The sequence below is a fragment of the Camelina sativa genome, chromosome 7, assembly GCF_030686135.1.
Source record: "Camelina sativa cultivar CO46 ecotype springtype chromosome 7, ASM3068613v1".
Taxonomy (NCBI): domain Eukaryota; kingdom Viridiplantae; phylum Streptophyta; class Magnoliopsida; order Brassicales; family Brassicaceae; genus Camelina; species Camelina sativa.
This window is the reverse complement of record NC_141886.1, coordinates 27,386,605-27,408,847: the sequence shown is the minus strand read 5'-3', so window position 1 is coordinate 27,408,847 and position 22,243 is coordinate 27,386,605. Positions and strand designations below refer to the sequence as shown.

Here is a 22,243-nt window from a genome sequence, read left to right as displayed (position 1 = left end):
ATGGGCCGGGTGAAATTGGAGATAAAGAGAATAGAGAACACGACGAATCGACAAGTTACGTTCTCGAAAAGACGAAATGGTCTGATAAAGAAAGCTTATGAATTGTCCATTCTTTGTGACATCGACATTGCTCTCCTCATGTTCTCTCCCTCCGATCGCCTTAGCCTCTTTTCCGGCAAAACAAGGTTTTTTTCTTCTTTTTCCTTTTACATTTTCTTTCCAAACACGAAAACATTCATTTGATCTTTTATATATTACGTTAAACTCTGGTCAGGATCGAAGACGTTTTCTCAAGATACATCAATCTTTCTGACCAAGAACGAGAAAAGTAAGCATGAGGAGCTATCATCTCCTTTGATCAACCTTTTTATGTTCCTAACATTTCTCTTTCGTTTTTATTTCAGTGCTTTAGTATTCCCCGATCAGAGCCGACGCCCGTACGCATCTTACTCTTACTTATTCTTATCAATGAATAACCATATATATGGTTATAATTAAAATACTAATTTGTTTTTTTTTGACTTTTTATATATCTGACAGAGATTTCCAGAGCAAAGAGGTACGTAATTAGACTAAGTATTATGTAATGTATGTGGAATCCAATGATATATTTAAGATTATTGATATCGAAATTTTCATTGTCACGTGACAGTATCTACTCCGGACTTTGCAGCAACTCAAGACTGAGAATGATATTGCTCTTCAGCTCACCAAGTCTTAATTTATTTCTCTTGTCTTTTATTATTATTATAAAACTTTTTAATAATTCGAAAAAGTTGATTTTCTTCATTTTTCTTATTGGATGATTTTAAAAAGCCCTGCGGCTATCAACTCCGACGTCGAGGTGATTCTTCCAATATAATTTTTTTTAAAATCTCTAGCTGATAACTACTACAATTTACGTTATTTATCCTATAACCACTGCAATTTTTCAATCTGAACGAAGGAACTTGAGCATGAAGTTTATAAGCTACAGCAACAGCTTCATATAGCAGAGGAAGAACTAAGGTCTTCTTTTTTAAACTAAAAACTACAAAATGTGATGTAATATATGAAAATGTAAGAAGTTAGTGACTAATCGTTATACGCCAATACAAATAGGAAATACGAACCAGATCCAAACAGGTTTACAACAATTGAAGAGTACGAAACTTGTGAGAAGCAGCTTACCGACACCTTAACACGTATCGGTCAACGACGGGTCAATACCTTATAAACTCACGCTTGTTTTATTATTTTTTCTCATCATAATGATGATAATAAAACAAAAATAGTAGCTGCTGAAATAATTTCTTGAGACGCAGGAACATATATTGAATGACCTATCCTCATACGAAGCATCTGCTATACAACAACAGCAAAACATGGGTGGACCTTTCGTAACCGACGTCGTTGGAGGCTGGCTGTCTGAAAATGGGCCAACTCAAGCCCATTTATTCGACGCATCAGCTCACTCAGCGATGTATGAAACGTTGTTGCAAGGAAGTAGCTCAAGCTCGAACCAAAACAACATTATGGGTGAATCTAACGTATCGAATCATAACGGTGACATGTTCCAAGAATGGGCTCAGACCTACAATTCTACTACGGGCCATAATCCCTCAGCCCTATTTCCTCCTATGCAACAGCAGCAGCATCAGTATCAGGTTCTAAATATTCTCCTTTTTCAAAGTAAATTAAATTTATTTTACCATCTGATTAAAAATATTTTTATTTCTGATGAATATGTCATCAGCATGGCCTGGTGGGTTCCTCCAATGTGGAAGAGATTGAAATCCCGATTATGAAGGAGGAGGCACAAGCAGACCACGAGGTCTCCGACTATCATATTATGAAAAGGGAGGCACAAGCAGACCACGAGGTCTCCGACTATGATATTCGAATGCCTCAGCTCAGTAGCCAATAATAACCTTTAGAAATTTCAATTTACCATATCTTATTTACATATTTATACGGTTTTGTCATTTATCATAAGGTTTTACTTATATACATTCACATAAACACAAATTTTCAACACCTCATGATCTTTATCGAATTGTATATTGTATTTCGTACACAGCGTTTCTATAGAAGAACAATATGTATGAAAAAGAGAAAAAATATATATTTTGCGAGTCCTAACTTTTAAATATAATTCAAGATTTTTATTATTGAGTGACAATACTCGTCACTGTATCATGCGTAAAATTAAAATTAGACGCAATTAGAAACAATGATTTTTTTCTTTTTTCTGTTTGGCATCAATAACGAGAACGTTTTCTAGATAGAGACAAATAGACGATATCATATTTAGTATTAAGACATGCATGTATCGTATCCAGATATATACATATAATATAGTTTTAAACATATGTGCTTATCCAATTTTGTTTATTTTTCTTAAAAAACATTTTCTAAAATACAAATTTATTGATAGTTTGACACTTACAGACGTTTTGGGAAACAAAGCATAAAATAGTGATTTTGGATTTTTTTTGTTTTTTATAATTATTATCAATAACTATTTTTAGATAAAATTTTCTAAAAGCTATACAATTAGCTGCATTAACCTATTTTTATCTACTTAATACAATATCTTCTATAAATAATGGACAAGTCAAATATTTTTGTAAGATAATATTATCTATATATATAAAGTTAGCTTTTCTCTCTTTTTCTTCCTCCACATCAGCATCGAGCTAATCAATTAAATATATATATATATATATTTGCATTAAAAATTACTAATTAACTATTAATTTATTGTATATTTATTACTTATAATTAGTAATAATAAAAAAATAAAAAAATAAAAATGAATTAAGTAAAATTAATTAAATTTTAAAATAGTAAAAAAATAATATAATTTTTAGTAAATAATAATAATAATAAATATATAAAAATGAATTAAGTAACATAAATGAAAAAATAAAATAGTAAAAGTACTATGAATTTGTTTTAGTAATAATGTTATTATTTTCAAAATTTTAACCAAAAAATGATCATATTCCAAAATTTAGAATGGGTTAATGAGTTTTAGAATGGAAGTAAGATTTTAATGCATTGTAGAGTAAAAAAATATTTATCGATTGTATTTATAAAATTATAAACATAAAAATAAAATTGATGTGAAACATAAGTTTTTAAGAAATATATACTACAAAGATTTATTTATCAATTTAACTTAAAAAAAAATAAAAGATTAATTACTCTAGGCTACAGTTCATACTCTCTGGAGAGAACGCAACGGTAGGCGACAGGGGGATAACCCAACTCCAGCTCCTTTGCTTCTCAAAACACTCGATCGAAACATAAGAGATAGATTACTCAACATCAACACTTAAGGCAAATATACGGCTGCGATGGGGGTGTAGCTGGCAGCAAGATAAAAAACTTTTTCCTGCAATTTTTATGATGTTCTAACATTTATCTGACTATTCTCAAACTCTATCAAACAAAGGCTGATGTAAAACATTTTTTTGAATAAATTTTATTTAAAAAAAGATTAATTACTCAACTCAACTTAAAAGTTTTGATAAAAAATGGAGATATTTTAAGGGTCACACTTTTATTGAGAAAACTATGAAAAAGACGTTTGAAAAAATAATTCATCTAACAAAACAAAATCAATAGTCAGAAAATATAGGAAAAATGATATGTAAGCCGTTACAAACACTTACATGTGATTTTGTAGCATATCTCAGAAGACATATTATCAACTAAAACTACAATTATATAACATGATAAAAAAGTAAAATATAAAACAAGCTTGAGATTTCATCAATTTTATCAAATGTTTTTAACCCAAAACATTGGCACAAACAACATATTTAAAGTACACTATGTTTTTTTAGAAGACGAAGCTGAAGTTACATCACAAAATTAACATCTGAAAATAACATATGAGGTTTAAAAAAATATGTAACTTGGATTAGTGAACGGATATTCATTGTCGGGTTTAACCGTTTCACCATCTAATCATTCTTGACTTTTTTAGAAATTCTATTGTGGCAGGTGATGTACTTGGACAACCCGTTGTAGCGACATAGCATTAAAAATATTCCCGAAACTTTGTATATTTGTATTTAATGTGGGATATCGATATATTGAATATAAAATGAACTCTTCTAGGGATAAAATGTTAGAAGATTGAAGATTTCTAGGGATAAAATGTTAGAAGGTTGAAGACTCTTCCATCGAGGTTCTTAAGTTATTTTTTGTTACTATGTGATCTGTTGTTGATTTGCCAAGAAAATATTATTGCGACAGTAGAAAATATATGTTATATATATATATATATATGAGTAAAATAAGTATGGTGTTTATATAGATTTATCTTTTAAAATTCGAATGATTATATATATATATATATATTCAATGATTTTTATTGATTAAAAATTTAAACTAAAATCCTGCGCAAATAGATATAACATAGAAATATTACTTTCAACAATATATATGTTGTATATCACTTAGTAAAATAAGTTTAGTTTTTAAATAGATTTATACTCAAAAGTTTGAATGATTGTATTTGAGCTCAAGAATTTATATTGATAGAAAATACTTTTAATCATGTATGCAGAGGATTGGGTGATGTCAGGTGAAAATGTCCTCCTTCTATTTAGAACTTGAATTATCTGTGTTAAACAAAATTAAAATAGTATAGATTATATACCAGCATGAATTAAGAATTTAACAGTGTACTGTAAATAAGTAAAACTCATCTTATTCAAGATAAGTTTCTAGTTCTCCTTGGAATATGTTTTTCTCAGTGACTAAAAAGATTTTTATTTTGAAAAGGGTAGTTGAATTTAAAACTGTCAACGAACAACCGTCAAAACAATGAAACGTACAATAATTATTTATGCATAACAAAGAGGTATTTTGAAAAAGTGGCCTTATTTCCAAATTTTAATATTTTAATAATTAATCCTGATTTAGTAGTATATATAGTAGTGATATGGCAAAAAATATATTTTAAAGAAAAAGATCCTCACAAAATCTAGAAAAAGCCAAATAAGCAACTAGATTCCTGACACTTGTAAACTGTGTTGACTGATGGCACATTTCACTGATGTCTTACTTGGTAGAATCCAATCAAAAGATTGTACCAATCATTTTCTCTATATTTCTTTCCTCATATCTGACAATGAGTCTCATTATTTTTTATAGAAAACTCAGAGTACAGCCAAGTCTAAAAATAGTCATTAATTTTCCCATATTTTTTTTACAATCTATTTTAAATATGATGATTATAGTTTTTCACTTTTACATATTTGTTTTAATAGGCCTGGCTTTTTCACATTTTTATAATTGAAGGTGTAAAGTAGTCATATAAAATTATATAGTTAAAAACTAAAATTATTGTATTTGAAATTATTATATAAAATTATAAATTATTAATGTATTTTTCTTCCCCAAAATATAAATTTGTAAACACAAATATGAAAATGAGAATTATAAAAACAGCTAGTGAATTAATCCATATTATATAGATTTTTAATCTATGTATAATAAATATAACAAATTATGTTAGTGGTAAAACAGTAATATATTGAAACTTATAGGTTATTTTCAAAATTTTCTTAGCTGGTTTTTTTTTTCGGTATGCCACATCGGCATTTTGTGTTTCGGTTTGACGCCTCACCTTTGCTATATAAATTGTACCGAACATTAGATAAGGGTATCCTTCTATTCACGAGAATCGACAAACATGTCTTCTTCTGACAATTTGTTTGACGACGAAACATTGCAGTTGAGTCCTTTCTGTTCTACGGGATCACCGGACGCACGTATTTCGGGATCACCAAATCTATGTGATCCAGAATCGCTAGACCCATATATTCCGTTAATGGTATACTTCTCCTTTTTTTTTCACGACTCAATTTTCTCTGAAATATGTATTAATGACAAAACTTTTGGATCTTGCGAAATATATAGGATTTTCTGGAGAACGAATCTATTGAACTTATTTCTGACTCGATGAACGAAAGTAACCCCTTAATGTCATCTCAACAATCAAATCTAGTGGCATCTCAAGGGATATCAACACTACTACAAGATCCACTTGAAATGGTATATTACTTACACTTCAACATAGATCAGGAAATCTAAACCAACTACTGAGAGTAATATATTCTAATAAATGTAATTTCATGTATTTTATGTACGCAGCAGCAACAACAACACCAAGTCATGCAACAACAACCACTAGAGAATTCGTCTGACTTGTGGTTAGAAAATAACTTAACAGACGATTTTTCAAGTATATCTTTGCTAAAGAATTTTCAGGAGTCAAGTGTTTTTGCAAAGGTAAAAACTGTTCATTGGAGTGGTTTTGATTTGATTAACTATATTATATTTAAAAGTTAATATGTTTATTTTTCAGAACCAAATAGAGATTGGTCAAGTGGCACAAGAAAATAATGGATTTGCACATCCGACTATGACTAGTTCTCCAATTATTCCAGCACCTTTGTATGAAATTAATTAATTTACACCAAAAATTAACATAAAACAAAACTCTACTTTTTTACGTAAATTCATACTAATATAAAAGTGATTAACTGATGCAGGTTACATGGAGATCATTTTGATGCATTTGGATCATATTCTCAGTCTCAATCACTTGGGTACATTATTTAAAATTTAATTTCATGTTAATAAATTTGCTAAATGCCTAAATGTACTTATCATTCTTTGTGTACCTGAATAGTTTAGAGAACCTCTGTTAAACAATAATACTATAATTTTTATGATGTGAATCAAACTATGTATGGTGGCGAAATTCAGAGAATTTTAGTTCTATATAGTCCCCAACTATCTCATTCGACATTGATACTATTGCTACTCAAATGCAGTTGTATACTTATAACATTTATTTATAGAGTTCTCATAAGAATATTATTTTCATGAAATATAGGTCACAAAACTACCCGTCTTACCAGACACCTCGACCGGTCACTTCTTCTGTTAACATGTATGGTCAGCAGCCTCCCCAAATGAATTTCACTGGTAGACAAAATGAACCTTACAATTCAAGGATGGTTAACAATTCAGCTATGTAAGATCAAATATTTTTATTTTTCACATTTATTTACGATAAAAATAGTTACATGTAAAATTTGGATTCATTTAGGGTGTCTCGGCCGGGCAATTCTTTTGTTAACATGTATAGTCGTCAGCAACCGATCCCATCGATTTTCATCGATAGACAAAATCCTCATAATTTAAGGATGGTTAACAATCCAGCTATGTAAGATCAAATGTTTTGTACTATACTATTATTTAATTATATTTATGATAAAAATGGTTACATGTAAAATCTATTGGATTGATGCAGGACGCCTCGACCAGTCATCACTTCTTCTTTTAACATGTATGGTCAGCAAACGCCCCTACCGATTTTCACCGGTAGACCAAATGAAGCTCACTATTTAAGGATGATTAACAATCCAACTATGTAAGATCAAATATTTTTTTTATTGTATTATTATTCAAATTTATTTATGATAAAAGTAGTTACATGTAAAATCTATTGGATTGATGCAGGACGCCTCAACCAGTCATCACTTCTTATGTTAACATGTATGGTCAGCAACCACCCCCTTTGATGTTCACCGGTAGACAAAATGAACTTCACAATTTAAGGATGGCTAACAATCAAGCTATGTAAGATCAACTAATTTTTATGACTCCACTTGTATATCATTTTCTCAAATTTATTTATGATTAAAATACTTACATGTAAAATCTATTGGATTCATTGCAGGACATATCCTTTACAAAACCAAACTAATATCATGCCTACCTTTAATCTTGCTCCACAAAGTAACATTCCATACATACCCAGACCTCAAGTGTCTTCGAGTTTTCCCAGGTAAACAAGTCATTATCTAGTAAGCACGTACAAGAAAAAAAAAAAAAAGTTTTCGTGTTCTTACATTATTTTTTTGATTGCTTTCCATTATAATACCTTGCTTTTATAGGCATCTTGATGGCATGCAAAGATCAGTGAATCAGTCTTCATCGAGGCTAGGGTTCTCCAACTTTAACACTCCCATGCAGATACATCCATATGCTAACTCAATCATGCCTCCACAGGTAGAATTTAGTTTATGCAATGGAAATTGTATTATATGTGTTTCAATATTTTACGAATGACTACCTATGGCACTAGAAAACCTTTATTGATAAGAACAAATGTCACAGGACGAAGTTGTGGGATCTAAGCGACGAGGTTACGAAAATCGGTTTGAATTGGGACAGTCATCATCTTCGGCTCAGCGTCAGGTACACAGTTTCCAAAAAACTCTTAAGATTATTCTTTTAGAAAATAAATGAAAGAAAAAAACAATAATATGAGTTGGTTAAAAAATGCAGAGAGTTGTACCAAGAGGCCAAAATATTACTCCAGCTGCAGTGAACCCTTATGAGCCGAGGTTTAATACTTTCCATTGACCATGCACACATTTTTCAAATATTTTCATATATAAATTTGTAATTCTATATTTAGGTGTCTCTCTCAATCTGATACAATTTATTAAATTAAATCACAGGTTACTTTTAAACAAAATTTTGTAAGGAACATAACAAATTCAATTTTTTTTTCAGGCAAACAAATAATATATACAGTCCAATATATGAAAGCCTCGGTTTATATGTTGATCCTCACTTGAGAAACTACTTTTTTATGAGGACAGACTAAAAGGTAATGGTTTCGTTTAATTTTTCTTATCATATGAAATTAAAACTGATTTCATTGATTACATAAGAGGAATTCATGATTTGTTCTCCTTAAACTGTAGGTTGCTGATCGATCTTCAAACATTGGATAAGTGATAATGGTGCATGCTTCATCTCTTTTGTTTTTCTCAGTATGGTACCTAGTTCCCTCAAACCTTGAGTGAGGTTACATAATGGTGCAGACTCTATCTTTTTTTGTTGGTTTTCTTTTTTTTTGGTTTCGGTGATGGAACCTGGTTCTCCCTCCTGTGGCAGCATTATGGTGCATACTCTATCTTTTTTTTTCTTGCTAAGTCTCTTTTGTTTCTCAGTATGGTACCTAGTTCCCTCAAACCTTGAGTGAGGTTACATATACTCTTTATCTGTTTTTGTTGTGGTTTTTTTTTTTTTGCGGTTATGGAACCTGGTTCTCCCTCCTGGGGCAGCATTATGTGTACACCTTGTTGTGCATGTTATGTTGTTGTACCTTAAACAATATGTGTTTCTTTCTCTTATTTATAAGACTCACCGCTTTTGGATTATTGGCTTTCTAGTGTCTGGTTTGGTACAAAAGTTACTCTCCTTTCAATTTTTTTTAATCAGCTTGAAATCTGTATATCAAAGATGATCCCTGAAACGATGTAATAATGAGAATATACAGGAGGAGTTAGGCTTCGCATTCAGGTTTTAAAGCAAAGAGTAATTTTTGTTGCCATTGACCAGGTTATAGAGAACCGGGGTCTGTTTTTGTTGTTGAAAAAGGCTAATTTCCTTTTCTCTCAAGTAATCAAAATAGGAATTTCCTTTTGTTTTTTTTTTTTCACAAACAAACGTAAACACTTCTCTGATTAGTGTTTAACTGTTTATAAATACTGTCACCATCTCTTCTTATTTCTTCACCCAAACAATGAGAACACAAGCTAAGAGAGAGAGAGAGATGTAGGTTATAATGCGGCGACGGAAGAGCAAACATACGTACCTAAACAAGTCGGTCACAGAGAAGAGAGAGGTGCAAAGAACAAAATAGGTAAAGCTTTTAAATTTAATCTTTCATTGATTTTCTCTCTCAATCTCTCTTCGTTGTTGTTCGTGTTCATTACAAGACATAAAGATAACAAACCCTTTCTTGATGATATTTTTGTTTTGCACACAGATTACAGATAGCGACAACTCGGAAAACCCTAGATCCAGATCAAGGTCGGCGAATCCGTACTCGATACTTAAGAGAGAGTACTCTTCTGGGAATTGGGCTTTAGGTTTTGAAGCATCGTCCCCTTTCCTTCCCCTTTTTGTCTGTCTGAAATCAAAACGGAACAAGTGGGGGTGGGGGGGGGGGGGGGGGGGGGGACTGATCTGAACTTTGGTATTGATTAAAAAGTAACTCCTTGTTCCTTCTTCTTCTAAATCTACGATTTTTTTTTTTTTTTGTTACAGAGTTTTGGTGTGTGATTTGAAATTTCATGTCTTCAAATTCTCAGAATCGTTGAAGCATTGTAATGGCGACGAGAGAGCAAACAAGTTAGAGAGAGAGGTATCTATCTTTTTTCCTTTTTGTGTCCCCAAGTCGTGCTTGCTTAAGGTAACAACATAAACTGATTCTACTGATTTGATCGATAGTTCTAAGGTTTAATTAATTTGTGAATCAGATCAAGGAGATCATCATCATTCAAGGAAGAAGAAGAACACCTCCAGGTTTTGTTTCATATCATCATCCTTCACTTATGTTTAAGTGCAACTATACTTTGTATTAACCATTCTTACTATTTTCATCATACTTTGGTTCAGGTTGGTTCTTCTCATTGTGGGAGACACTCTGGTTCGGGGTAGACTACACAATATCTCCATGAAGCTGCAGGTTGAAAGTTACGACCTACTACTTTCCCCAAATTGTAGCATGTAGTACTTAAACACACTTATTTCTTACAAATTTTGGTGTGTGTGTGTGTGTGTTATTCTTTAACCGACAACTGTTAGCTTGTTGAGAACATACTTTGCCGTTTCTTATTTCCTGTGAAAGTTGTCCTTTGTTTCTTCAAAATCGACTTTTTTTTTTTTAATTAAAGGTGTACTTCCATGTAGGAAAGAGCAAAGAGCAAGTTAGTTGAGGCGCTGTCAAAAGAGTTGTCTCATCGTGCGGCTGTGCCAGGTTTGTAGTTCATGTCTCTGCTTTGTGTTTTTTGTGACCTCTAGTTTCATGAATTAACATATCAGGATGTACAAGGATGGTAGCATCATTTCATTAGATGATTCTTTGGGTTTTGCTGCAAATTTTTCACACATGCTGGGATATGGTAGTCCCCAGATGAAAGAGCTCATGAGGCTTTATGTCACCGTCCACAGGTTTTTTCTGGCTCTCTCTGTCTCTACATGTCTCAAAATCTTAATCAATAAGCTAATTTTTTTAATGTGTATTATGATTTTGTTCGCTGTCTCAGGTTCCGAGCCAGCCAAGCAATGTCCCCTATCTTGAAGGAGATTCTGCCGAGATCCAAGTTTTTTTTGTTTGTTCTCTTGGACCAGGAATTTGGGAAATTATCTTCGATGGAGTTCAGGTTAAGTTGGATTTATATTCTTGCCAGACATGAAGTTTTATGATTTGTTTTACCATTACAAAACTGTAGACTCTGCCTTCTCACGATTCTTTTGTTTCATATCTCACAGGAGCCCTATTGCCAGAATATCCGGTTTGGTGATGTGTACATCTCTGGGGGGTGTTTCTGTCCCAGCTCTTGACAAAGATTGTCCCTGGCACTAGTTCCCAGTCCAATATATTCTGGTAATGTGTTTGTTTGACTGCATATGTCTGTCTTTTGAAGTGTTCACATTGTCTTGATCTTGATGATCAATTGAATTCAACCTTTTTTTTTGGCAGTCAGAGGGAGGCTCAATAACTGGGTGGTGACTTGTAAGCAGCTGGATTCACAGTTAATGATCCTGTTCACACAATGTTGGTGAGTTCTCCTCTTTATCTTGGCTTTCTTTTCTCTTTTCTCTTTTCGAGAGTTATTCATCTGTAGCTAACATATAACTTGCCTTGTTATTACAGCCACTTTCTCTGGAGCTTGGACCAGGAGTTTTTGGGAAATTATCTTCGATGGAGTTCATGTTAAGTTGGATTTATATTCTTGCCTGACATGAATTTTTATGATTTGATTTACCATTCCAAACTGCAGACTGTGCATGGCTTCTCACGATTCTTTTGTTTCATATTTCACAAAAGGCCTTTGAAGACTATTATCCGGTGATGTCTACATCCCTCAGGGGGTGTGTCTGTCCAGCTCTTGAAAAATATTGTCCTTGGGAGTTCTAACTCATGATGATGGTTCGAATCTACTACTCAAAAAATGGAATAACAATGAAAAGCATTTGAGGCCTGAGAAAGAGTTACTTCAGTGCAGGTCAGCTACAGTTCTGCCACAGGTAAACATCCTCAGCCTAACTTTGTTTCTTGTGTGGACTTCAAAGTATTGTCTGCTATACAGTTAGTGGATGTTTCCACCTTGAAGAGAGGGGTAGCAGAAGGTGTTGATCTAATGGTTGTAAAAGAGCTTACAGGAGGTCGGTTGAATTAGTTTATTAAAACTGATCATTTGTTCTTGTCTTTCTCGTTCTGTAGTGGGATATCTTCAAATATGATGTCTCATGGTAACAAGTATTTATTTTGGAGAGCCAAGGGGAATGCGCATAAAGACCAATGAAAATGGCGAAGAAGTTGGTTTTAATACTGTTTATGCTACCCACTAGGTACTTTATTGAAAATCTCAGATGTAGATGGACTAATCTTCTAAAGGATTTCTTATGTTCTTCTTGTGTTTATTCAATAGTAATCTCGGGGATGCGGATGTCGGAGCATATATAAAACAAGGAGAACATTCCTTGCCCAAACCACCACTGCTGTTTTCTCAGGGAGACAAGTCGATGAACCTTAAGAAAAGCATCAAACTGCTAGAAAGATAGCTAGATACCAACTCTCTCACGTTCATCTTGTACTAGTTTTTTTCTGTTTTTTTTTTGTGTTGATTGCCTCATTGCAGGGAAACGAGTGTTGAAAACATAGCACTACCAAATCGATTATGGAAAGTCAAGCCACCAAAATGCAAAAGCTAGATGATGCAAAATCAAGGAAGGTAAGCCAAATTGTTACAAAATCAGATTGATTCACTCTAACTATGGTGGCGACGAAGAGAGAGGGAGAATTAGGGTTCCTGGAGCTTCGAACTCAAACCCCCATGGGTTCCTCCTTATCTACCTATCTATGGGTCCAAGTTCTCGGTAAGGGTTTGTTGTTCTCAGACCTCTCTATTTTATTATGATTGGCAAATCCTCTTCTTCTCTTCTCCATTGACTAACTCTCACCTGATGATTTTGTTCTTTCTCTCTCTCTCTGGTTCCGAGCCAGCAGCCTCGTTAGCCTTCTTCAATCGGGTTCTTACTTAACTCCTTTCTAAACCAGAGGTTTGCTTTTTATACATCTTTCCTCCTCACTTCACCATCGTTGTTGCTTATTTGGTCTAACTTCCTTTTCTCTGGTGTTTTAGGATCTTCGGAATCTTGGTGTTGGTTTTATGGGATCACAGGTTATCCAACTTCTGACTTTTTTTTTTTTTTTTTTTTTTTTTGTTACAATTTTTAGGGTTTAATGGCATATTGTGGCTTCTCACGATTCTTTTGTTTCATATCTCACAGGAAGCCTTTGAAGGACTATTGCCAGAATATCCGGTCCGGTGATGTGTACATCCCTCGGGGGTGTTTCTATCTTAGCTCTTGACAATTGTCCTTGGGACTAGTTCCCAACCCAATCAATTTTGGTAATGTGTTTTGTTTGACTGCATTTGTCTCTCTATTCAAGTGTTCATATCGTCTTAGTCTTGATGCTCAACTTTTTTTTGCAGTCAGAGGGAGACACAATAACTGGTGGTGACTTGTAAGTTTATTGGTTTACTAGGAAGCAGCTGGATTCACAGTTAATGATCCTGTTCACACAACGTTGGTGAGTTCTCCTCTTTATCTTGCCTTCCTTTTCTCTTTTCTATTTTCTCTGTTCAGACTGTGCATGGCTTCTCACGATTCTTTTGTTTCATATTTCACAGGAGGCCTTATTATCCGGTGATGTCTACATCCCTCAGGGTGTGTCTGTCCCAGCGCTTGAAAAATATTGTCCAGCCCAACAAATTTGGTAAGGTAATGTCTATTCTGATGCTGTTGTGTATGTTGGTTGTGGAGAGAGTAAGTGAATTGGCTGAGGAGATGGCCTTGTTAGTCTTCAATCGGGCTCTTAAGCTTATTTTTACATTTTCTCATATAATTTGGTCTCGTTGCTCACTTCACCATCGTTGTTGTTGCTTGTTAGCAATAGATTGAAAATCCTGGATTGGGTCTAACTTCATTTATCTTGTGTTTTAGGATTATCCGGTTCTTTGGTGTGGGTTTTACGGGATCTTTGGCAACTTCTCTCGTCCAAAGCCTGGCGTGGTGGTTATGCAGCTTTTGCTTTTTCACTCTGGTAATTTTTTCCCCCCTTTCATATTTATTTGGCATGCTTTTGAATTTTTACTGGCTCACAAATTATTCAGCTCGATAGGTCCCCAAGCTTTATGAAGTGTTTTGTGCCTCCTATATTCTAAATGAGCTAGGAAAGGTACTGTTTACATTATCATTCATGTGCTACCAGATTTCTGATTTTCTTTGGTTTTATGAATCTTGTAATCGTTGTTACAGGTCAAGAACCACCCGAGGCCTAACGTTGATGCTCATAACGGAGTGCTGCTGAAATATCGTCTAACCGAAAGAAAGGTACGAAACTTCATCGTTATCAATTAAGCCTGACTAATTACAGGCCTTGTTTTGCTAAATCCTGGTTATAATTAATAGAGTGACCTTTCTTTCACATATAGATGCTACACTGTGTTTTTTTGGCTGTCTTTTTTTTTTTATATAATGTTTATGCAACTTTTACTTTATAATGTTTTTTTAAAAAAATTTCATGTGTTGATTGATTGTCTTACAAACATAGATGCTGGCTAGCTCTCCCAATCCATGAAGGGGACCATGAGCAACGTCCAAGACGAAGAAGAAGAACCCTCCAGGTTTTGTTTCAATCATTCATCACCATTGGTTAAGGTCAACTACTTTTTTTTAACCATTCTTATTATTGCAGGATAAAGAGCCGTGTTAGAACCAGTAGCTACAACACACAAAGCAAGGCTCAGAAAATAACAATTACTCCTACCAAAGCAATCACAGAGGTCAACAACAAGGCCAGGTTCTATATCTTTCTTTGGGATATTTTGTTGTTGTTAAGTGAGATCATGAGATGTCATTCTTTTTCTTTTTCTTCTTCTTTTGTTCATTCCGCAGTAATATGCGGACGTCTGAGCAGATATAAAACAAGGACAGAGGTCAACATCAAGGCCAGTTTCTATATCATTCTTTGTGAGATTGTACTAATGTAGATAAGTGAGATCATGAGAGGCCATTCTAATTGTCTTCTTCTTGTTCATTTAACAGTAATCTCAGGGATGCGGACGTCAGAGCAGATATAAAACGAGACCATTCCTTGCCTAAACCACCACTGCAGTTTTCTCAGGGAGACAAGTCGATGGACTTTAATAAAAGCATCAAAATGCTGGAAAGATAGCTAGTCTTCTGAGGAATCCATTCTGCACTCAGGCCAAAAAATTCAGCCATAGTTGTCTCAAGCCAAACGCAGTCATTAGCAAAATGTGTTAAGGTATGTAAGATTCTTTATAACCATTCTGATACCAACTCTGGTCTCATGATCCTCTTGTAATAGTTTTTGGTTGATTGCCTCATTGCAGGGAAACGAGTGTTCAAAAACACTGATTATGGAAAGTCATGCCATCAACAACAAGTCAGAGAAGAGAGGTATCTTTTTCGTGTTTCTTCTAAATGTATGATTTTGATTCTCGTGTGAATATAGTTTTGTATGTTGACGGGTTTTTTCGATTCTGTGCGCGTGATTTATTGACTCTCTCTCTCTTTCGTTGGATGTTTTTTGAAGAATGAAGTAGATTCAGAACAAAACCGTTGCCAGCTTACTTACGGTAAGAACATCAAACTGGTTCTGGTGATTTCATCGATAATGGTCTTCGCGACTCAACAGATTGGAGAGTATTTGCTAGTGTTTTATTTATCTGTCCTGAAGCAAATGTTTATCTTCACTAATTCTGTTATCTTGGTGGAAATATTTGGAATTTAGGATCTTTGTTGTTAGTTTGCTGCTTCATAACTCACTGGTTTGTGTCTCATTAAGCATATCACTTATTGTTTGATGTATCTGAAATGCTATCTATCTGGATGCAGGTAATTGTTAAATCCAACCCGTTTTTCGTCAGAACAGTGTTTGAGGTTTCGGTTTTTACAGATCCTTGTGTCGACATGGGTTACTATAACCATGTAAGTGTCTTTTGTTTTCTTTTTTAGCTCTACTACTTTTATGTTCAAAATTGTAGTTCCATCGTTCTTTGTTTTTAAAGCATGTTGCACGCCTTTGATGAATGCAACGAACAAACTGATATTACAAAGGATTTAGATTAGGTTTAAAGCTGCAATTCTTAAAGATTAACGTTTTTGTTCATGAGTTTTCACGTTCTTAGTTTTAAAGCTGCAATTATTAAGTCTATTGCTTCTCTATATCAGGTGGAGATCTAAACTATGGAAGTCATTCTCCTGGTAAGCTCATCTATATATTATATACTCTTAACATTTATAGCTGTACAATCTTGGTTTGACCTTAGTCTTATAGACATTAAGAGGAATTTGGAATTGTATATCAGGCTTTATAACTGGGAATCTCACAAACATGATTGGTGGCGAAACTTGGACGGAGAAGTTCCCGACGTCGCAAAATCTGGCTTTACTTCTGCATGGTTGCCACCACCATCTCAGTCTCTTGCCACCAGAAGGTAAGAATAAATTGATTTCCAAGATTTAATGTGCTTTTGTATATTTGAGTGTTTAATCAAATAGCCATTACTAACTGCAGAATTGGTTATTGTTGTTGCTTTTATTGTAGTTCCAGCTTATCTTCCACATAACCTCTATTCACTAAACTCAGTATATGGCTCTGAGCATCTATTGGAATCTTTACCTCGTAAGATGAAACAGTACAAAGTTGGCTGATATAGTTATCAATCATCGTGTTGGGACAACGAGAGGACATAGTGGAATGTATAGCCGTTATGATGGAACTTTCTTACCGTGAGATGAACACGCCATGACTTCTTGTACCGGAGGACTGGTGAGTGATGATTTATATTACATGCTCTGAAAGCTAAAGAAAACTTATACTAAAACAGGGTAACCGAAGCACACTTAACATTTTGTTAGGAAAGATATAATCTGGTGGCTTCGTTGGCTGCGCAAGCGCAACACTGTTGGGTTTCAAGATTTCCGTTTTGACTTTGCTATGGGGTAAGTTTGCTCTTTGCTTAACTCATTTGTTTGTTTGTTTGTGGAGTCCGTAATTTGTTAAATTTGAAAATGTAATCGATGCAGTTATTCAGCAAACTATGTGAAGGAATACATTGGAGCGTTTGTGAACCATCCAGAAGGTCTTGTCACCTATGAATCTTATCGAGAAGGTACACCAAAAACTTCCATAGCTGCAGCGTTTGTGAACCATCTATTTTATGTAGCTGGTAATTAGTGTAACTATCTTCTTCTACTTTCTTGAATGTTTCATAATGTTAGGAACAAGGGTATAGCTGAGCAAGATCTTAAAAAAGTGGATGTAATTGTGCTACATTCTTTTGTCTCCTGAGGTCATTTCTCGTCAGTCTACTATAAATATAGGTAAAAAATATGAGTTGAGTTTAACTTTCCACTCAAGCTCCTTGGCCTTTTATATAAGCTGATGTCGGGAAAACTAACCAAGCATAGAAGCTAAAGATGATATTGTTATATTTCAGGAACCATTGGACATATCGCTCATGAAAATTCCACTGTTGTGTAAGCTATTTCTGGTGTGCAGGTAAATAATGACCATGCTTTTCCCTTTTTAATTTAACAGTTCTATAAGCACGACTAATGCTATATTTTAGTCACCAGAGGCTCATCTATTGGACTCACATACATCATTTGTGTGATTTCCTTCTCTTGTGCAGACTGTCCATTTTAAGAATAAATTGGAACATTACCATTAAGCTAGGATATGCAAATGCCAAGATTTACAAATGCGAGGATGATAAATGGCCTAGACCAATGTGCTACAGGTGAGTCCTTTCTTCTTCTACTACAAGCTTTGTGTCGAAGTCTTAACAATTTGAGACAGAGAAGTAAAGAAAGAGTACTTTTTGATATTGCTGTAGTAGGAGATGTGTTTATTTTATTGCTCTAAATGCATAAAGACAACTAAAATCCAAGTAGACATCAGATTTGGCTAGCTTGAAGGGCAAGAGAATGGCGTCAAGCATATGTATCTCTATTGAAGTGCTCATTTGGTCTTAATTTTGATGGTCAACTGAATTCAACTTATTTGGTTGACTTGTTAGATTGGTTTGGTTGATAATAAGTGTTCATCGTGATGATGCAACGGATACTCTCTCCCTTCAACATGTAATCAAAGGCCTTGTTGATCTCTGAGAATGGCACTATGTGAGTGATTGATTAAGAACATGAAGATAAGTCTATTTGGAGCTGATCCTCCAATACTCTACGTTCTTCATTACCTCGGCTATAACAAACCCTGGTTATGTGCTTCAGCGACTATGATTGCAAGTGACGAAGCACATAAAACCTAGTGCAGAGTGCACCACGCAATGCCTGAGAATTTGCGCAAGTTCCGACTACTAAGACTGAATTATTGAATTAGAAAGCGCAACTTGAGTGGGATCGCAGAGAAAGGGAACTACAAAGATGGACATTGGAAGATAAAGATCAAAGATGAGAGACTTAAAGACTAGGCCTGGGCATAAAAACTGTACCCGAATACCCAACCCGGAACCCGACCCGAAAAATCGGTTGGATTCTATTTTCTAATACCCGTGGGTTCGGGTTAGGGTTGGGTAATACCCAGTATCCGTTTGGGTACCCATTAAACCCGAACATATAAACATATTTATAATATTTATCATTAATATAATGCAATTAATCATAATTTTGAATATTTCATTTAGTTTTATACCTAAATATCAAAAATAATCAAAATATCTAATATATTTTGTTATGTAAGTCAAAATTTAACTAAATTTATTTAAATTTAATTATATTTTTCGGGTACCCGGTAGTTCGGGTACTAATCGGGTTTTAAAATTTGTAACTCAAACCGACCCGAACCCGATAGTACCCAAACCGAATCGAACCCTTATATCTAAAAATACCCAATGGATTCTATTTTTCTAAACCCGTTTACCCGAATCCGAATGGATAATACCCAAACCCGAACGGGTTACCCGAATGCCCAGCCCTACTTAAATACTTAAGACTTTACGAACATTTCTGTTTTCGGGAGAGTATGCTTTGGCATTGGCTGGGATGAGACGAACTCTACTGATAATTCTTCCACCACTACCACCACTTCATCACCCCCGCATAAAGCTGCTCTCTCTGCCCTGTGAACTCCCTTGCAATATCAGATCATCATAGCTGACAAAAAAAAATCCCATATTACAATTTAACATAGGTTATTTATTAATGACTTAATGTATACAAAAACAAATTGGTTTGACCTTAGCTGACTGGAATGATGGGCTAAACTGGCTATCATATGGGCTTGTTCGGGCTCCGCCACAGACCATTCCTCTACGACGTTGTTTAGAGGGATTCCTTGTATGCTCTGTTGGGTACCTGGTGCTTTGCATGACTTGTTCAACAAATGTTCCTGCAATAATCAATTACTAAACTTATTGTTCTCTACTCTAATAGCACATCAATTTGTTATGTCTAGTAGTATGGTTTACCCTTCTCTGAACAACACGTGTCAGGTTATTGATGAGATGAGTTTCACATGCTTCAATCTCCTCCATTGATGTAAACCTCACTGGATCTGGTTCGATTTTCCTATTGTGTATTATATATCATAAACGTCAATACAACTTACAAATCATTTTACAAATACTAATCAATGGAAAATACCTAAGTTCTTCCTCTGAAATTTGAAGCTGTTCTTGTAATCTACAAACTTCTTGCTCAAGAGCCTGTAAAATTTGCAAATATGATTAGACAAATTCCTTTGAAAATTATTTATATATTTTATTTAACAGAGAAAAGGGATATTAATAACCTCGACATCGGAGAGGAGAGGGCTATATATTGCAGAGTCATGAAATAAATAAAAGATCAGATATGGATTTTAAAAACAGACGAAGACATCATTATATTAGTGCCAGATACAAAATTTATTATAAGGACGAAAAGAAAGAAACCGTGGTTCGTTGATATGGAGGGCCATGTCTTCCTCAGTTTTGAGTTGTTCAAGAGTTCTTAACAGATACTGTCACAAAAATAAAATGTTGATTAAAAACTATAATATATACACTTATGTAAAATAAATACTTCATTCTGAAACTTGTGAAGAGCTTATGTGCATGGACCCAAATAATTAAACTGTATTGTTTTTTTACTGATTAAGTAGTCTCACCTCTTTGTGTTGAATACCTCTGCAAAACAGGGAAGAAAGTTTATTTGCAAAATATAGATAAAAAATAAATATTATATACTATATTAATTTGAGGTGTGTGTGATGTTACTCACTGGCGTTTGCTTTGATCGGGGAAAACTATGGCACTGAAATTTTTTAAAAACAAATCCAAAAGACATGTGAATAGATATATATTATTTAAAAAAAAAAAAAAAATCCAAGTAGATTGATGCAGTACACATACTTCTCTCTTTCTTGATCAGGAAGATTGATGTACCTCGCGAAAACGTCCTCGATCCTGAATTTAAGTCAAAATGAAGATACAACATCATCCATGTGTGAGTTTACATTTACTTTTAATATATGTTATATGTAAGTATACAACATTACGACTAATTTATGTATCGTTGGAAGAAGACAGAGAAAAGACCGAGTTGCGGCAAACCGGAGGATGAAGGAGATAAGTTATGAAATGGAGTAACAAGTAGAATTGGTCTGTGCTTCTGAATTTTATTTTACAGTTAGTGAGCAAATTGTTTTCAAACTTTTAGTTTCTAAAAAAAAAAAAAAAGCTATCAAAGACAAGTTTTATCTGATGGAAGGGGGACTCGCACCGAGTCATTTACAATTTTACATGCATTGATGTCATGAAAACATGCGTGTTTTGTATATAGCGCGCGACGTATACTGCGAGGCTTTTGTATTAGTCGGTACTAACTGATCTACTAGAGTATGGCCATATGGAAATACAATTCAAATATAATATTATTTCGAAAATTAGTAAAACAATTTATCATAAAATATTCATTTTTCTCGACTTATATCATGAAAGAATCAATTATCAACTATTCAGTTGAACTATATTCTATTATATTAATTAGAAAGTACAAATATAAAATTAACTTTAAAATGTGTAAAAAATTACATTCAATTGTTATTAGAAAATTTTAATTAAGATTAAATAAATAATTAAAAAAATATTTTTAATTAAAAAACGAAAATAAGGGAAACATCAAATAAAATAAATTGTAGAAAAGTAAAAAAAAATCTGTTAGTGTTGTAAAACACTTGGAGTGGATTTCCATAACCGACCCCTTTAGTGCATATGATTTGTACGGCCCATAGGCCCATAGTACTAAGTCCTAGTCGGTTTGGGTTTAGACTTAGCCCTTACTATATATATGTAACCTCCATGCCGATTCTATGAATAATAACAAGAGATTTACACCTTCGAATTCTCTAATTTCATAACATGTTATTAGCACGAAGCTCTAAAACCAGCTGAGAAAAACCCTTACCCTAAAACCCTAAAAACTGCCGCCTTCTTCCCTTGTTCGTAATACACCCTAGTTCGTGGTCTGTTCCTGTCCGGGGTGAGTTCTGTTCGTCGATTGGTTCCTGTTCGAAGTAGCAGCTCAAGTTCGTGATCAGTTTCTTCCTCCTACCTTGTCTGAGGTTCGTGATCAAGAGAAGTAAAACCGAGGTCTTTAGCTCCCGGTCCATATCCAGTCAACCTCCAAATCAGTGAAGGTAAATAAGATCAAACCCTCTTAGAACCCATAATCGAATTTGATCTTTAAATCTATTGGAACTCTAAAACTTACAAGTACACAATCAAACAAACAAGTTCATAAGCTTTCAAAACCCTAAACCCTATAACTTTAAAAACTTTAAAAATCGGTTGTTATAGGTTGTTTAGATTTGGTTGCAATTAAACTGTTTATGCTATGATTAAAATCCGATAATGATTGTTTGATTGCTTGAACCCTTAGAACTAAACTCTAAAATCCGAATTGCTTGAAATTAAAAGTTTAGGGTTGTTTGTTGCATAAGAACCCTAGAACTAAAACTATTAAATTTGAAATTCATATAAGAAATTTAATCTGATTGTTCTAAGAATTAAAACCGATTAAGATTGTTTGTTTAAACAAACCTTAAAAT

General features: G+C 33.9%; 4 protein-coding genes across 54 annotated transcripts; 3 read left to right on the top strand and 1 right to left on the bottom strand.

Annotated features, from left to right (window-relative positions):
* Nucleotides 1-2,150, top strand: LOC104702581 (agamous-like MADS-box protein AGL66). Its single transcript, XM_019227312.2, has 10 exons — nucleotides 1-185; nucleotides 275-328; nucleotides 405-437; nucleotides 541-559; nucleotides 653-714; nucleotides 817-844; nucleotides 947-1,008; nucleotides 1,102-1,201; nucleotides 1,305-1,646; nucleotides 1,736-2,150. The coding sequence occupies exons 1-10, from the start codon at nucleotides 1-3 to the stop codon at nucleotides 1,904-1,906; spliced, it is 1,056 nt and encodes a 351-aa protein (XP_019082857.2). The 3' UTR covers nucleotides 1,907-2,150.
* Nucleotides 2,151-5,619: 3,469 nt separating this feature from the next.
* On the top strand, nucleotides 5,620-9,245 carry LOC147941767 (uncharacterized). 2 transcript variants are annotated; one of them, XM_087459541.1, is made up of 15 exons: nucleotides 5,620-5,833; nucleotides 5,920-6,054; nucleotides 6,157-6,291; nucleotides 6,368-6,456; nucleotides 6,555-6,611; nucleotides 6,902-7,042; nucleotides 7,118-7,234; nucleotides 7,322-7,441; nucleotides 7,531-7,650; nucleotides 7,751-7,858; nucleotides 7,968-8,082; nucleotides 8,191-8,271; nucleotides 8,362-8,420; nucleotides 8,593-8,689; nucleotides 8,787-9,245. In XM_087459541.1, the coding sequence occupies exons 1-14, from the start codon at nucleotides 5,693-5,695 to the stop codon at nucleotides 8,684-8,686; spliced, it is 1,512 nt and encodes a 503-aa protein (XP_087315667.1). In that variant the 5' UTR covers nucleotides 5,620-5,692; the 3' UTR covers nucleotides 8,687-8,689; nucleotides 8,787-9,245. The 2 variants fall into 2 exon arrangements, with proteins under 2 accessions (XP_087315667.1, XP_087315666.1); XM_087459540.1 differs by having other exon boundaries at nucleotides 5,622-5,833; nucleotides 6,154-6,291.
* A 335-nt stretch (nucleotides 9,246-9,580) lies between these two features.
* Nucleotides 9,581-18,820, top strand: LOC104702579 (uncharacterized). Of its 50 annotated transcripts, none has more exons than XM_087459498.1 (38): nucleotides 9,581-9,730; nucleotides 9,857-10,080; nucleotides 10,182-10,234; nucleotides 10,350-10,395; nucleotides 10,489-10,558; nucleotides 10,783-10,849; nucleotides 10,915-11,043; nucleotides 11,139-11,255; nucleotides 11,365-11,479; nucleotides 11,576-11,654; nucleotides 11,750-11,808; nucleotides 11,924-12,123; nucleotides 12,320-12,447; nucleotides 12,528-12,975; nucleotides 13,106-13,158; nucleotides 13,242-13,280; nucleotides 13,390-13,511; nucleotides 13,596-13,693; nucleotides 13,794-13,884; nucleotides 14,107-14,206; nucleotides 14,285-14,341; nucleotides 14,422-14,496; nucleotides 14,717-14,789; nucleotides 14,861-14,965; nucleotides 15,061-15,101; nucleotides 15,211-15,433; nucleotides 15,522-15,588; nucleotides 15,725-15,767; nucleotides 16,027-16,119; nucleotides 16,363-16,395; nucleotides 16,500-16,628; nucleotides 16,739-16,963; nucleotides 17,053-17,136; nucleotides 17,221-17,306; nucleotides 17,416-17,517; nucleotides 17,634-17,695; nucleotides 17,829-17,936; nucleotides 18,216-18,820. In XM_087459498.1, exons 7-9 carry the CDS (start codon nucleotides 10,916-10,918, stop codon nucleotides 11,456-11,458), a joined length of 339 nt encoding a protein of 112 aa, XP_087315624.1. In that variant the 5' UTR covers nucleotides 9,581-9,730; nucleotides 9,857-10,080; nucleotides 10,182-10,234; nucleotides 10,350-10,395; nucleotides 10,489-10,558; nucleotides 10,783-10,849; nucleotide 10,915; the 3' UTR covers nucleotides 11,459-11,479; nucleotides 11,576-11,654; nucleotides 11,750-11,808; nucleotides 11,924-12,123; nucleotides 12,320-12,447; nucleotides 12,528-12,975; nucleotides 13,106-13,158; nucleotides 13,242-13,280; nucleotides 13,390-13,511; nucleotides 13,596-13,693; nucleotides 13,794-13,884; nucleotides 14,107-14,206; nucleotides 14,285-14,341; nucleotides 14,422-14,496; nucleotides 14,717-14,789; nucleotides 14,861-14,965; nucleotides 15,061-15,101; nucleotides 15,211-15,433; nucleotides 15,522-15,588; nucleotides 15,725-15,767; nucleotides 16,027-16,119; nucleotides 16,363-16,395; nucleotides 16,500-16,628; nucleotides 16,739-16,963; nucleotides 17,053-17,136; nucleotides 17,221-17,306; nucleotides 17,416-17,517; nucleotides 17,634-17,695; nucleotides 17,829-17,936; nucleotides 18,216-18,820. The 50 variants fall into 42 exon arrangements, with proteins under 50 accessions (XP_087315621.1, XP_087315620.1, XP_087315639.1 ...); XM_087459503.1 differs by having other exon boundaries at nucleotides 15,061-15,113; nucleotides 17,058-17,136; XM_087459489.1 differs by having other exon boundaries at nucleotides 15,061-15,113.
* A 41-nt stretch (nucleotides 18,821-18,861) lies between these two features.
* LOC104702578 (agamous-like MADS-box protein AGL66) lies at nucleotides 18,862-21,743 on the bottom strand (the record flags this gene model as incomplete). Its single annotated transcript, XM_087458636.1, has 10 exons — nucleotides 18,862-19,308; nucleotides 19,392-19,543; nucleotides 19,623-19,722; nucleotides 19,798-19,859; nucleotides 19,946-19,967; nucleotides 20,088-20,155; nucleotides 20,303-20,321; nucleotides 20,416-20,448; nucleotides 20,547-20,600; nucleotides 21,601-21,743. Coding segments are annotated over 10 exons (717 nt in total), but the record flags the coding sequence as incomplete, so codon positions are not given.
* Between the last annotated feature and the right edge of the window lie 500 nt (nucleotides 21,744-22,243).

Coding starts and splice junctions, on each gene's coding strand:
- LOC104702579 (XM_087459501.1), top strand. CDS start 10,916: ATGTACAAGGATGGTAGCATCATTTCATTAGATGATTCTTTGGGTTTT. Junction 11,044..11,138: donor CTTTATGTCACCGTCCACAG/GTTTTTTCTGGC, acceptor TCGCTGTCTCAG/GTTCCGAGCCAGCCAAGCAA. Junction 11,256..11,364: donor TTATCTTCGATGGAGTTCAG/GTTAAGTTGGAT, acceptor CATATCTCACAG/GAGCCCTATTGCCAGAATAT.
- LOC104702581 (XM_019227312.2), top strand. CDS start 1: ATGGGCCGGGTGAAATTGGAGATAAAGAGAATAGAGAACACGACGAAT. Junction 1,202..1,304: donor CACGTATCGGTCAACGACGG/GTCAATACCTTA, acceptor CTTGAGACGCAG/GAACATATATTGAATGACCT. Junction 1,647..1,735: donor AGCAGCAGCATCAGTATCAG/GTTCTAAATATT, acceptor ATATGTCATCAG/CATGGCCTGGTGGGTTCCTC.
- LOC147941767 (XM_087459540.1), top strand. CDS start 5,693: ATGTCTTCTTCTGACAATTTGTTTGACGACGAAACATTGCAGTTGAGT. Junction 6,457..6,554: donor CCAATTATTCCAGCACCTTT/GTATGAAATTAA, acceptor TAACTGATGCAG/GTTACATGGAGATCATTTTG. Junction 7,651..7,750: donor ATGGCTAACAATCAAGCTAT/GTAAGATCAACT, acceptor GATTCATTGCAG/GACATATCCTTTACAAAACC.